The sequence below is a fragment of the Cimex lectularius genome, unplaced genomic scaffold, assembly GCF_000648675.2.
Source record: "Cimex lectularius strain Harlan isolate CLEC.00 unplaced genomic scaffold, Clec_2.1 scaffold4, whole genome shotgun sequence".
Lineage (NCBI taxonomy): Eukaryota > Metazoa > Arthropoda > Insecta > Hemiptera > Cimicidae > Cimex > Cimex lectularius.
In genome coordinates this window covers 645687-661016 of record NW_019392723.1, presented here as the reverse complement: position 1 = coordinate 661016, position 15330 = coordinate 645687, and the positions used below count along the sequence as shown (strand labels likewise).

Below are 15330 nucleotides of genomic sequence, written 5' to 3'. Positions count from 1 at the left end.
CTGTTGGCAGGGTTAGATGTGTACTTCAAAAAGTATTGGATTTTGTTTCTATCCTGTTGTTATCTGGATATAATTGATATCAGCTTTATCAGATCATAATATTCTACTTAAAAAAAATTGTTAAGACGATTTATAAGGCTAACGAATATGAACATCTAATTAAAATATTGAAAGTTGTAGTTTCAAACATGATGAATTTATTTAGCTGAGTGCAAAATAACTATATAAAAATAATTGTAAAAATAATTTTGTTGGCAGGGTTAGTTGGGTACTTCAAAAAGTGTTGGATTTTGTTTCTACCCTGGAGCTATCTGGATATAATTGATATTAGCCTTATCAGATCGTAATATTCTACTAAAAAAAAGGGTTAAGCCGATTTATAAGGCTAACGAATATGAACATCTAATTAAAATATTGAAACCTATGGTTTCAAACATAATTAATTTATTGCGTTGAGTACAAATCAACTAGGTATATAAAAATATTTGTAAAAAAAATTCTATAGAGACATAGTGGAATGCTTGGAAAAGTACTGTATTTTGTTTCTCGGCATCTCGTCTTTTTAAAAGCGTTTTGCTACTTTAAAATGGAGGGGAAAATTGTGCAAAGGGGAAAACGGCAGCTCGTACTGGTAGGAAAATTTGTGACGCTTTAGTTCAAAGCTCGGTTCAGAAGCGTATATTTTCATTTATAAGATCTTAAACCATTGATGATGACCGAATTCCAACTTTTGTCATGCATAAGATCGCAGAGACAATTATCATATCTGGTATAAACGTTTCAATGCATCTGAGAGTACCTGGATGTCTTGGTCAGAATATATTTCTCGAAAGTTGACAGCAAAACTTATGAGCTTCTTCTCCCAACTAAATCTTTCTATTCTCCTGGATATTGGAAACAACGATTAACGCCAGCAATTGACCAAAAAGGAGTGGATTACTGATTATCGATTTATATAAAATCAAATCTGCACAAGTAGTGGAGTGACGTCAAAATAAAAAATAATTTAATATGTCTACAATTTTACAATATACAATCAATCGCAATAATGAACTGATTTTTGTGTTAAATTAGGTTGTAAAACGGCTCAATTTTGTTTATAATTTCATTGAAGGGATGGTCTGTATGCCTGTCATATCCCGCTATGCCAATATAATTTATTTAAGCCCAACCATTTATTAACGCAATAACGTTTTATGAATAAAAATATGTTTTTTATGACACTCTTAACACGTCAGAGCGTGAATAAGAAGAAATATACCAATAAAATATATAAATTTTTTTTATTTTCTCGTCATGTTTCACGGGATAAGCCAAAATGAGCTAGCGATTCGATAAAAAGTACTTTGCCCATTTTCAAACGTCGGCTTGTAGATTTGCATTGAGAATTTATGGCTTGAATACTTCATTTGGACAAGAGCAGTAGAGAGATCATGTAACGAATTTTACCAATGTTTCTTACGTCTGGCATGCATTCCTTTTTCAGGACATAGATTGTTTTTTGTTCTTTTATTGGTCGACAACGTTATTTTAGTCATGAATTTTTATAGAAAAGTTAATAAACAACCTGGCGAAAAACAAGTGTAGTTCAAATTTATATCAACAATCTGGTGTATTGATGAAACTTGATTTTTCGAGATGATCTTATAAAAGTGAACACTCTAGAAATATATACACACATGACTATAATGTTGGTCTTTTTCAAATTATTTTTTATGTTATCTGTTACAGGTATGTTTTTTTATGTTATATTAAATAATTTTATTTAAAAAATATATTTATTTCTGTTCTCCTTTTAAAGCACTTAATACCCAACCTAAATACTCATAAAATCATTCCTTCCCATCAATTGACTTCCGTCCTCATCATTCCAAGATCCGACAAGGTTTCGGATTGTCAATACAGTCATATTAATTGTCCCCTCTGCTCTAGAGAATAAACAGTTTAGCACACAGCCCTGCTTTATAAACTTAACTACTCACTCCTTACTACCTTATCTTGAAATCCTACCTGAAAGACCGCTGCTTCAGAATGAGATACAGCCTCGAGTTCTTGGAAATCTGACAGATACAACCCGGCGTGCCACAAGGGATCATTCACGGTCCAATCTTTCATATCATTTATACTGCTGTCACACCCCGCACCCTATTACCATCATTATCACCTACGCAGAGGATACCGCAATGTCCTCTAACTCGAATCCTATCCAAGCAATGTCCGACATCCAAGCACACGTTGAGCTTATCGAAGACTGATGCTGTGGAGGACAAGACTGAATGAAGAAAAACGTACTCAGTGTGAAAAGTGAACTCTCTGGAAATATATATTTGCACACAACACAAGCAGAAAATTGCTTTTCTTCATTCATAAAGGAAGAAATGCACTAGGTTCAACAGCAATTCAAAATGGTAAAAACTCTACATGGTAAGCCTCTAAGCCGGCATCCGACAAGGGATTATTCTTGGTCCCTTCCTTTATATAATTTATACTGCCTAATACCATCATCACCTACGCAGACAATAACGCACTTTTGTCTTCTAATTCGAATCCTATCCAAGGTACGTCCAACATCCAAGAACACCTTGAGCTTGTGGAAGCAAGATGCAAAGAGTGGAGATAAGACTGAATGAAGAAAAAAGTACTCAGTGTATGTTCACACTGAAAAAACAGTCTTGTACTCTACTATACATCAACAACAAAAACCGACAAATGCCCCTTATGCAGAGAAAGGTTGCTCGATGTGTCCCACATAATAGAGGCGTGTCATGCCTTGGCTCCATACAGAGAGCGTGTAGGCATGCCGCCGGACTTAAGAAGAGTTCTCGAGCACGGTAGCGAGTTTCAGAGTCCCCTGTTCCGCTTTTTAGGGGAAATTGGTTTTTTTTATTGTATATAGTATGTCTTATGTGTTGTGTGTCTATATGTTTTGTCTGAGTGCATGTATTTATTAGCGTGAATGGCGAGGGGTGAGGGTGAAATATAACGTCATCATCACCCCTCGAACGATGAGAGCGTAAGAGTGTGTGTTCGGGGTCGATGGCGGAATATTTATAAAAGTACTCCATCGACCCCAATCTAGATTAGTTTGAATATAGGGTCGGTGGAGGAATATCAAGTACTCCACCGACCAAACGGAATGAGTGTACTGTATGGATGTATTTATGTGTATGAATGTATTTATTTATATGAATGTAGTGTTTGAAAGAGTAAATAGAATATAGACATAGTTGGGGGCTAAAATGACCTAGATGTCGGAAGCCCCAGTCAAAAAAAAAAAAAAAAAAGAGAGAGAGACCAACTTTTATTGAAGTCACATACTTAGGACAACAACTACGCAATAGATTGAAGTGGAATACCCACAGAAGACTTAAGTGACAACAACTTAACAGAAGACCTGGATACACGAAGACTTCTAGAACCGAAATCTGTCTTGACCGTGAAAACTAAACTATCCTTGCATAAGACTTTACTGCAACTACTTTGGACATGTAGAGTGGAAGTGTGGGGTTCTGTCAATCCATCCATCGTCCAGCGCATCCTTCCAATCAAAAGTACTCCGATAAATTGTCAAAGCTCCTTACGACTTCACTAACCTTACGACCTCAACATCCGTCCCTGAGCCCAAAAGTTTCATATCAACCGCTTGATCCATCCAATCGTACTGCTCGAGCCCTCTCTACACTTTCGATCCCTAGAACCCACCAAGTCGAATTAATCAACGATCGCCTCGAGACCTCCTTGCCGTTTTACCCCTCACGCTGAGTTCCAGCGTGGGCCGGTTTCTTATGGCATGAGTCCTCCGGGTGAAGCGCTGGACTTAGCGTTAGTCCTGTGCCCGTGTGAAATAACGTTTTGTGATCACATTTGAAATACGTACTAATATGCATAGGATATAAATAATATAATTAAAAAATGTTCTATGAGGGCAGAAGCACAACTAAAAGGTTGTAATTAGTTATCAGCCTTCAATATTATTGTATGTTATACATATGTAGTTATGATATTTCTGTGGTGGCTGAGTAATACAAGTAATTATTTGTATCGATGTTTTCGATTTTTGACAAACATCTTTGCTCAAATTTACAAAAGCTTCAACGGTGGCCATCTGACTTGTAACCATTTCTCCATGAGTAAAGAACGCTAAACATGGCATAATCCCATTTTCACCAAAAATTGACCCGTACCCCGTTTTACCGAAATACTGTGAATAGATGTTCATTTTGGTTAACCTTGTAAATAAATAATTATAGCTTCATAGTCTTGATGAATTCATTATACATTTAATTAATGCGTGGGGGCACTATTCCTTGAAAGCTCGAAGAATGAGCCGAGTATTTTCTTTGGCCTTATCCCTAGTCGTTTTTTAAATATAAAATACAATGCTTTCAGAAATACTGAAAAATTGTTATTATTCCAATTTATTGTATAAACACTTATTTGGGTCCATTTAATAAAATAAACAACAAAATGAAAGAAAATGTAAAAAAAAGGGAAGAACGTGAGAAAGGTTATAGAGAACTGAAGATTTCAAGATGTAAACAAAAAATTTCGAGAAAAGTCCGACCTGAAAAAAATATGCACTACTATTAGAAATTAAATTTTCCTGAAAGCTCGTAACTCGTCGGCTCTGCTAGATTGGACTGTTAACCGTTCCGTAATCCCATTCCATTTCGAGACGAGACATTGCGTCGCTCTGTACGAACAAGATATATTTATATATACAGTACCAAAGATACTTTCGAAAATTTAAAAATGTACATTATTTCGAACAATTTTGAAGATTAACCAGATGGCAGAGAAGCTACTGTGTACAGATTAAGAGCACTGTCGATAGGTGACCTTCGGAGGATCTTATTCCTACAAGAAGTGTCTTCTTCACCCTATTAAGGCCAAAGCCCGCGTCAGTGTCCGGATGTAGACAAAGGTTGACATCGAGCAACCACCTAATTGAAGGGTGCGATGCCTTGGCTCCTTACAGAGTGCGCCTAGTAATGTCACCCGATATAAGATTTATGCTTGAACAGCAGGTAGCGAATATTCGGGTCCGGGTTTGGAGGAAACAGGGTTTATTATATAATAATCATAATTTGTGTCCTTGGCGTGTATTGAGACTGAATGTATTTGTTGGTGAATTGTAGTGTGAGAGGGCCAATGGCGGCGTATTAGTACCCATCGACCCTCATTTTGGTTTGCTATGTATGTAAAGTGTAACGGAGGAATATCGAGACTCCACCACCGAGTGAATAGCATGTAAATATGAAAGAATGTGTTTAAGAGTGAATGGATTTAGGAAGTGATTTCGTTTGGTACCAAAATGTCAGTCCGGGGGCTCGGTCTTATCCGTCTAGCCGCCGCGGTTGGACTCCGGGGGCTTTCAACAGCTAGATCATTTCAGCCTCAAACAATCTTAAATGCATTCTTTCCTATTTACATACCATTCACTCAATTAGTGGTATAGTACACGATATTCCTCCGTCATTCTTTACACCTACTATATACCTAGATTTAATGAGGGTTGATGGGGTACTCAATACTCCGCCATTGGCCCTGTTACACTACAATTCACATTAATACATTCACTCTCAACACACGCTAAGGGCACATCTATATACAATAAAACAACCCTGTTTCCTCCAAGCATTGGAACAGGGGAACCAAAAAGTGCTCGATTCTCATGTCGGTTGGCATTGAGCAACCCTCTCTGCATGCCGGACACATAAGCGGGCTTTCGCCCAAAATCCGTGTGCCGAGCTGGCATGGCCTACCTTAATTGGGCGAGGAAGACCCTCCTTCTGCGAGTCAGGTCTTCGGAAGGTCAGCTATCGACAGTGCTCTTGATACGCGTGATATCAAGTATATACTTTCTTTTTTTCACATTATTCAACTAACAGTTTCTAATTCTTTTTTATAGTTAGCAGGTGTTAATGGGAGCTTTAACATACGATCCATGAACCAAATGAAACCAGCAGCCTTTTGGGTCCATGGGTGAGAAGAATCCGCTGGTATCATGGTGTCTGTAGTTGTGGGTTTTCTATATACGTCTGTTTCAATTAGGTTGTTAATTATGGACAATTTTTTGTCTAAAAAGTTCAAACAAACATCTTTATTAATTTCCAATGTAAAATTTATATTACGGTGTAGAGAATTAATTAGTTGGAGGAATTCTTTGAGATCCTCTAACGTTCCCGACCATATGCATAAAATATCATCTACATAGCGTTCCCAAAAAAGAACATTAGGAATGTTTATATATACAATGCGAAAAGATAATCCATAGATTAGGAGGTTAATTAATTTGTTGTTTGATTTGAAAAGATTTTTTTCAAAATTATCCATGAATATTTCGGCACAAAGTGGGGATAATGGAGACCCCATTGGTAACCCTTTCATTTCATAAAATTTGTTGTCGAATTTACAATACTTAGATAGTAGGCATATATTTAAGAGGTCTATTATATCAGTTTTTACAAATTGGTTAATAGAATTCTCCGTAAGTTTTTGTTTTATGAATTTTGTACATTCTTCAATATTTTATTTAGCATATAAACCATTTCCTTATTAATAAAGTATTCCAAAACGTACAAACGTCTATCACTCTGTCAACTCTCAGCTTTATAGTACACATGGTTTTTAAATTCAAAAGTCAATAAGTGGGCTTATTAGATAATAACAAGATTGAGACGCAACCATGGTTAAGTGGTACTTTTCTACACATGATTAACCCATGAAGAAGTGATATGTATTCAGCATGTAAGACAACAGATTCAAAAGATATAGAACACAATGAAATGGAGTGCAATAGATTTGAATAAAAAAAGAAATTTTTTAAATAAAATACATGAAGAAACATGTAAAAAACCCAATAAATTACAAATTCATCTTGGGTATAGAGAACTGGACGTTTATAAAAGCATTCTGGACTTTATATATAATTAATTATTCGGAAATCGTGAGATGCGGTCTGGTGTGACGTGCAAAAAAACTTTGATTGAATATAAAAAATGTTTTTTGTGCATTGTATAAATTCACTTTTTTCCACATCCTACAGGAATTTGTTAAATTTAAACAATGTTTGTAAATCCCAGGCCCTGAAGATGATCTCAATAAAGATCGAAACGTTGGCACGATAAAGAAAATGTTGTTCTGAAACCTACGTCAACCCGAGCGCATCTCACGATTTCCGAATAATAATAATAATAATAATAATAATAATAATAATAATAATAAATAATCATAGACTAACGGTCACTAATCACCACATACTTCATATATAGTCTTGATTCACTAATTTAAAATTAAAATTTAGTTAGTTATTTATCTGTTTGTTCTGTGTATCTTTTATCTATTAAACAATTTATTTATTATATATTTATTGTGAAATACAGTTCAGGTACTTTGTAAGGCGTGAAATTTATTGTATATGTATATTTATAGGTGTATTTGTATTTATATTTCAGTTTTTATACAATTTTCTTGAGCAAATTACGGGGAAAAACGTATAAACCATTAGCATTCCCATATTATAAACAAAATATAATATTGTAGTTGTATTTCTTAGGCATATTATTTTCAATAATGACATATTAGTATTAATGAAGAAGTATATATTATATACTAAAAACATACAAGAAATATCTTAAATATCTAAAAGAAAAGCCCAAAATGGCTAGAAACATTTTAAACTTTACAAAACGTAAATGTGTTATTTGTGTTATAGCTCGATTAAGAATACATCTTGGTTTCAAAGAAGCAGTTTCACGTTTTTAATTGGATCGATGTGGTTTGTGTCGACGGGCATAATAAAAGTGTTTCCTTTTGTACTAAACGAGAATCAGTTTCCGGAGTTACAACGTTCAAATGCGACCGTATATACGAATTAACGCACGTCCCTCAAAGACAGAGATGTGATTGGAATTAATCAACTAACCTTGGACTAGTTGTGGTCAAAGATTTCTCCCTTGATTCAGGTCTCAACCACCTTTACAACAAATTTTACTATTCGTTTTGTTTTTGCCCTGTAAGATCCCAAAACAGGTGAAGACAGCGACAAGTAGAACCAAATTCAATTGTTACTGCCGAGCTTTCGACCTATTTGAAGGTCATCATCGTGGCAAAACAATCTTTAATATGACAATTTGTAGACATTTATGGTAGTTTAGCTCAGATGATGACCTTCAAATAGGTCGAAAGCTTGGCAGTAACAATTGAATTTGTTTCTTAATCCAGTCCGTACCAAGATCCAGATGATTCTCGAGTCAAAAAGTCGTCGATACAGCTAACGCTTTAAACAAGTAGAACAACCGTCTTGTTTATACAGAAAAATTCGGTTTTGACCTTTAGATGTTCATCTCATGATTTATCTCAAGGTTTCATACACCAGTGCAAAACATTACTTCTTCCGTTACTGTAACTAATGAATTAGAAAGGGAAAACAGGGCTGTGTCATTCTTCTGCAACCGGCTGGGAAAATAGCTGTTGCTTTGAATACGGGCGAAACGAAAATGATTCTTCAAAAGATGATGATGACAAATAAGATAACAGGCGAGGCATGACTATTACGCTATAAAAACATGCTTAATGGCACCTGCTTTAGTGGCTTTTGTTTGCTGGAGGCATTTACCTGTACCTTATTGTTTCATAACTCGTTTCAACCCATATTCAACGCTCGGCTGTATTATTTAAACAAATAAGAAACCGGAGAGGCTTGCACTAGACTGTAGACAGCAAAGTAAGCCTTAAAAATTTCATGTTGGCACGTAAAAAACAAAAAGAATTAGTCGTAAGTCCTATAAAAAAAAGTATTATTGCCTAGTTGGACTTTTACGATCGATTATTACCAGACCGTTTCAACTCCCGTTTAAATTGTAAACAAAGTTTAAAGGGAGAATAGAACTCAAATTAAAAGTTAGATTCCTTTGATTGCCCCTTCACCTGCCTCATTGAAAGGATAAAATACATAAAATACTACCTCTCATAAAACTAATAGAAAAGCGTATTTATTTATTTAAACATACGGATTTATCCTTGTTACAAAAATGTAAGATTTATAACACTAAACAAGTAACAGCAATTAGAAACATACTTTAAATACATAACTAGTATCTTATTAAAGAATATGTTGACGTCACAAATATATTTGGATTCAGTTATTATAACAAGTATGGTTGGCACAGAGGATTTTTAAAAAGCTCAACATAAAAGTACCCGAAAAATTTGGTTTCATACAAGTACCTTCCATTAGGTAGCGTTGATATCTGTGACTATCACCTATAACCGAACTAACTTTTAAGTTGTGCTGGAAGAAAACTCATTATGCCTAAATTGTAAACTGAATACAATTCAGTTGAATCATTCCTTATAAATACATTATTAAGATATTGCAGAATATGTTTTAGGAAGGTCTTCATGATGTCATTCTGATTTTTGAACGATTTTATCAAAATTTCGATTATAGTTCGTTAAAAGATCTGTACAAGATAATCATTACTTTTTGTGTATATTGAGAGTGGATGTATTAATTAGAGTCAATGTGCAGTCTGAGAAGATGGTGTACTTAATACCCCATCGAAGATCAATTAGATTAGTTATCAACTTATATAATATGTATGAATTGAGTTCTCCACCACCCTTGGTAGATATTTAATTTTGTGTTAACTTTTGCGTGTATTAAAAGTAAATGTGTAGTCTCAGAAGATGGTGGGACGTTGAATACCTCCATCGAAGATCAATTAGATCAGTTATCACTATGTATGAATCGATTACTGCACCTCCTTACATGGTAGATATTTCTTTTGTGTTACCTTTTGTGTAACTGAGAGTGAATGTTGTAGTCTGACACGATGGTGGGATGTTGGATACCCCTATTGGACCTTACAAATTTATATAGTATACTGCATAGACGTCTCCACATACATTGCAATTTAAATTTACTTTTAGCTGTTTGCTACAATTTTTTGAAAATTTTTAGGTATAACCTTCTGATATGAGTCGGAAATTTCTTACATATGTTTATCACCATCTATATAAATAGGGTTAATAAATATTATTTAACACCCAGGGTAACACCCAAAAGACAAGGAAAAAATAAACAAGACAGTGAAAAGAGGTGTAACAGAGGTGAGAGGTGTAAGGTAAGGTGTAAATAGAGAAATACTTCTACATATATTCAACTCTATATTTCTTCGACGAGTCCATAAAAATTACCTCTTATGCCAACCAAACTTAACGATTATGTGAAATATATGCTATTTTAAATTGTAACAGTGTGCTAGTTGTGCTATTGAAAATAACAAAAGTTGCTATTTGTTTGCTGGCTATATTTTGTTCACAAATAAAAAACATGTGAAAATATTTTTTTTCTTTCCTCACGTTTTCCCTCATTTACCTTATCCTTTGAAAACAGGTCTTAAAATTATGATGATGAACATTTAATGCTTGAAAACCAGATCGTTCTAAACAAAAAAATCTATGAGTAGAACCATCATGTACAAAAAGTGAATCTATATACTCACCTTCACCATTTATACTTAGTTCTATTGTGCATCTCCATAATTTCTTGAGCTCCTCTTTATGCTTAAGACTTTTTACCAGATCCCAAAGCTTTAAAGTCTCGTAAGCTGAAGGACTTTTTAATATCAGGCTTTGGCTTTTCTTTTACCAGTAATCTCATCCTGCATAGAAACCAACATAGAACATGTTTTTCTTTCTGGCAATATCTGCATAGGCTCGTTTTTGCTACTCTGAGTTTATATGACTTTAGCGTCTGGAGTGTTCAACCATAATTATAATTTATATACCTAACACTGTCTTAGCAGATCTACCATTAGTTTATTCAAGGGTCCTTCATTGAACGTTTTCCTTTTTTCCTGAATATGATGTAGTGAGAATTTAAATAAAGAGGATTTGGGCAAATAATATTTTAAAATGCAAAAATTGTTTTAATAAATTATTGACGTTGTTACATTGAATATAATTCATACACTCCACAACATTTTATAATGTTTTATTTATAAAATAATCCATTTTCAATATTAACACTTCCTACTAAAACTAATCTTATCACAAATACCCCACCACATGTAAATGTTTAGGTAACAAAATGTACAGACTAGGCTTCCTGAAATATGTACGTTTAATATTAACATCTGATTTCATTTTGATTAGATTGATTAGCAAAGCTCATCAACCAGTTATAACAAAAATAAAAAGGATAAATTAAAAAGTCAGATTTATGGTTCTTTTTCATGCTTATGAACTGTAAATATTGAAATTTACTGTCAGTAGAATATGACACTATGTTTAGTTTATTACTAGATGAGGATATATCAACTCAATAATTTTTAGGCAATTTTCAACTATTTAACTTAGAGCGTAATATTTACTATGGTACAATCGATTAAATTAGTTTGGCACCGAAAATTACATATACAATTCAGGTTTACATATTATTATGAAAGATATTAAATATCAAATTGGGTACAGATAAATTTGGTTGTATTATTAACAATAATATACATATATATTTTTAGAATAAAAAATATAGAAAAAAGGAACTAATTGTACATTCTAATTCAATTATTTACAAATAAATAATAATAAAATAGTATGTTAATTTAAGTGTAGTTTTCAGGAATGTATTTCATCTTTCTTTTTGATATACATTAACATGAAATCTACACTTCCACTCATCACATCCTAAAAAATTAATGTTTAAAAATGTGCACTTTGGATTTGCAGCATTTCTAAAATCAATGCCAAATTAAGAAATGTGAATGTATATATTTGTTGAATTTAGACGTAAATGTTAATGAAAAAAGGGATAGTTTTGTAACATCACAATCCAAATCATAAACTGATAATTTTTTTGAGCAACATGTTCTAATAAACCAAATATAGACTAATTCACCAAATTCATATGTATTAATATTGAACACATTAATAAAGTTAGTTAATGAGTTAATACATATGTTTGGTTTTATGTCTTTTGTGCACAATAAAATAAAGCTATTCAGATAATTAACAAAACGTTAAAACTGCCTACTGAAAAAAATACTATTTGTGTTTGAATACCGACATGTCTTACATAATGACATTCTGTAATACATCATTGGTCATTCCAGATCTATTTGGTTTCTCGTCCATTATCACTTCATTTTCTTCAGCATTAAAGTCCTCTTCTTCTTCTTCATGATTGTTTCTGAAATCATTAAATATTTAAAATATCTAATAAAAATAGTATTGACAATAACATGTAAACCAAACTGTTGTTACAATAAAACATTTTTTTTTTTTTTTTTTTTTTTTTTAATGGCCTTATGAACTAGTATATTAGCAGTAAATATTTGTTTTATCATATGTATATAGTTGGGAGGAAGGGTAGCAAAAAAAGGACCACGGGTGACGGTGGGAATCGAACCCATGACCCCACGTCTAGAACCGAGAGTCTATCACACTAACCACTCAGCTACCACTGTCCCAAAAAGAGTGAACATTAAATTTTGTAAAGATGAATTTATTAAATTAATATATCTGTGCTGAACTGATTATCTGTTGAATTCTGTTGTTTGGAGAGTGTAATTGGTATTTAATGGATCAATAAGGGACATAAAATAAGGTGTAAAGTCGGGTTTTGTATTTAGGAATATTACATTTTATGGAGGGAAGCAGTTAAGGGTAGGAGAAAAAATTTGTAGAGAAAAATGCAATGCTTGTCCTTCCTTCAGGGATTGGGGGGGGGATTAATGAGGAGGCCTGACAATAGAAAATAATCGAAATTATCAAGTCAATAAATAACAAAAAATTTATACATACACATATTTATTTTTTGATGGATGAGAAAACAGAGATTTTGGACAATCTTTGTAGTATGGGAAGCATTCTCCCTGTTCCAGTCCTAGTCGTTCAGCTTTAACATATTCGCTTAATGATTCAGCAAAAGGAGATTTGCTAGCTCTACAAATGAACAGCAAAGATAAGAAAGAATTGTTGAAAATATAATGTCTCGTTTATAACTTACGTAAAAAACAGTTTTATCATTTCTCCAAATATTCCATACGTTCTCAACGAATGAACGTGGACTTCGCAAATCGCCCTCAACAAGCATGCTTTTCCATCAAGTCCGAAATTGGCCAAAAAATCCTCAACAACAATGTATAATATAGCCCTGAAAACATTTGTGCTCATTTATGAAAATGTTTAAATACATATTTCATATCACGTTCTGTATATCAATCATGTTAAGTTTTATATTCAACTTAGAAACAAAAGTTCAGGTTATGACATGAAGTGACTTTCGTCCATCATTAACCTTCTTTAACGTCAAATTAACCCTTTCTTTAAAATTAAAAATTTAGGAAATGGTATGAAATCTCATAAAGTACAATTCCTGTATAGTTGAAATTTTTTTAACCCGTACGTAGGAACACTTTCCTACAGAAGTGGCCATGGTTGGAGGTACACTGCTCCATCCGTTGATGAGTGCTTCAGTTGGCTTTGGGCCTCGGTGCAGAGAGTTCATAGGAGTCTCCAAGTCACCTCATTTACCAATAATTCCATTTCTGTAAACCCTACCTCTCAGATGTTTGTATAAAGCGTGGTTTCCATACTTGACTCTCAGATAGATATTCCTAAATGATCTTATTATATCCTCTGATAATGTTTCCATATCACTGAATTGTATGTGTGTAAGTACCTGTATACTTGTATTTTATTTATTTTTATTTCATTGTTTATTTATTATATTTATATATTTTTATATTTATATTTGTATTTATATATTTATATTTATTTTATTGGTAAGATTATTTCTTAAATCATGTTCAAAGAAGTAATATTTTTAAGTATTAGACAAAAATAGATTCTGGTGTGATATTTTTCCATTTCAGTTTGCAATATGTACGTTGCTCATGATTTTAGAGTATTTTTGTGATATGATGTAGGTACTCAATGATATGTTCTTGACTATTCGTGTATATTTTCATATATTATGAGAATAATAATGTTGCAATATTATCGAGTTCATTTCATATCTACCATTTTATAGATGGGGGTGTGGGGGTTCTGTGATTTGTTCTTAGATTTTCTAGTTATACTTCTACTTACTGGACGTAGTATTAGTTATTTTGATTTGAATTTGTTTTTGTATAATATTAAATGTAGGACCATATGTTTGTCTGTTTAATGTGTGAGGTTTTGGTTTTGCACTTTATCTCTTGACTCTTAGTAGTATAATTCATACTTAATATAATTAATTCATAATCAATTTATAATAGTTTAATTTATAGTGTAATTATTTGGTAGTATTTTTACTAGTATGATTATTTCCAATGTTAGCCAATTTCGATAAATAGACTCCTTACTAAGAAGCAATTTTTTATTTTATTTCCAAACTAACCATTTATTTTCTAAATTAATTATTATCGTAATTTTCTATTAACCTATTAACTATCATAAAACAAAAAAATTAACCATATATTTACAAATAAAGCGTATTTTTGGAATTGATAAATATGCAAAACTGCGCTAAAATGTTTTATAAAGTCATATAAAATAATAGAAAAAAAAAATTGTAGTTTTGTAATGTGTGTAAGAGGGTAAAATTGACACTCATTTTTGGGAGACAGATGTAAACCTATTATGTTCCTACAAACGGGTTAAACATAAAATAATGAGGCTCTTTTAAGACAATATAAATAATTAAAATTAAAAAATATATAATTAAATATAAAAACAAATGATTATTTTATTATTAAATAGGGATTTTTCAAATATAAAACAATTAGTCTCTTAAAAACGATATGAAAATTAAAAGTTATANAATATTTTAAATTTTATTCATAATTATTTATTATATGGTCTTATAAGGGCAATTATTTTATATTAAACCAAAATTCTCAAATATACAAGAATTTTACTTATATTTACCATCTCTTAAGAATTTTTAATATTTAACGAAACGGTTAATTTGAAATTAAAAAGGGTTAACTTGAAGTTGAAAAGGTTCATTTGAAATAAAAAAAGGTAATTTAAAGTTCAAAGAGGTTCATTTGACACTACTACACAGATTATATGTTATTTAAATAAAAATATATTAAAATAAAATGTTATTATAATAGAATATTCTACAGTTAAATGCTAAATAATTCCATATATGTTTTGCAGTCATAATTGACCATGTTAATTATTTCAACTAATTATTCTTTTTATCTAAGGTCTTGATCGAAATGAAGGTCGTGGGTTCGAATTCCGCTTGTGACTTTTTCATCTTTACCAAGACCTTAGATAAAAAGAATAATTAATTGAACTAAATAAACCTTTTACCCTTTCCCAAAA

General features: G+C 32.4%; 1 protein-coding gene across 2 annotated transcripts in view; it reads right to left on the bottom strand.

The window, feature by feature from the left end:
- Nucleotides 1–11569: 11569 nt before the first annotated feature.
- The window catches only part of LOC106671346, a 66742-nt gene continuing 62981 nt past the window's right edge, over nucleotides 11570–15330 (bottom strand). For both annotated transcript variants that reach the window (XM_024226708.1, XM_014402238.2), the window contains exons 4-6: nucleotides 13016–13162; nucleotides 12811–12951; nucleotides 11570–12196 (exon numbers count right to left, since the gene is read on the bottom strand). In XM_024226708.1, coding sequence (XP_024082476.1) covers nucleotides 12079–12196; nucleotides 12811–12951; nucleotides 13016–13162 — 406 coding nt within the window. In that variant the 3' untranslated portion in view covers nucleotides 11570–12078. The remainder of the gene's footprint in view (nucleotides 12197–12810; nucleotides 12952–13015; nucleotides 13163–15330) is intronic.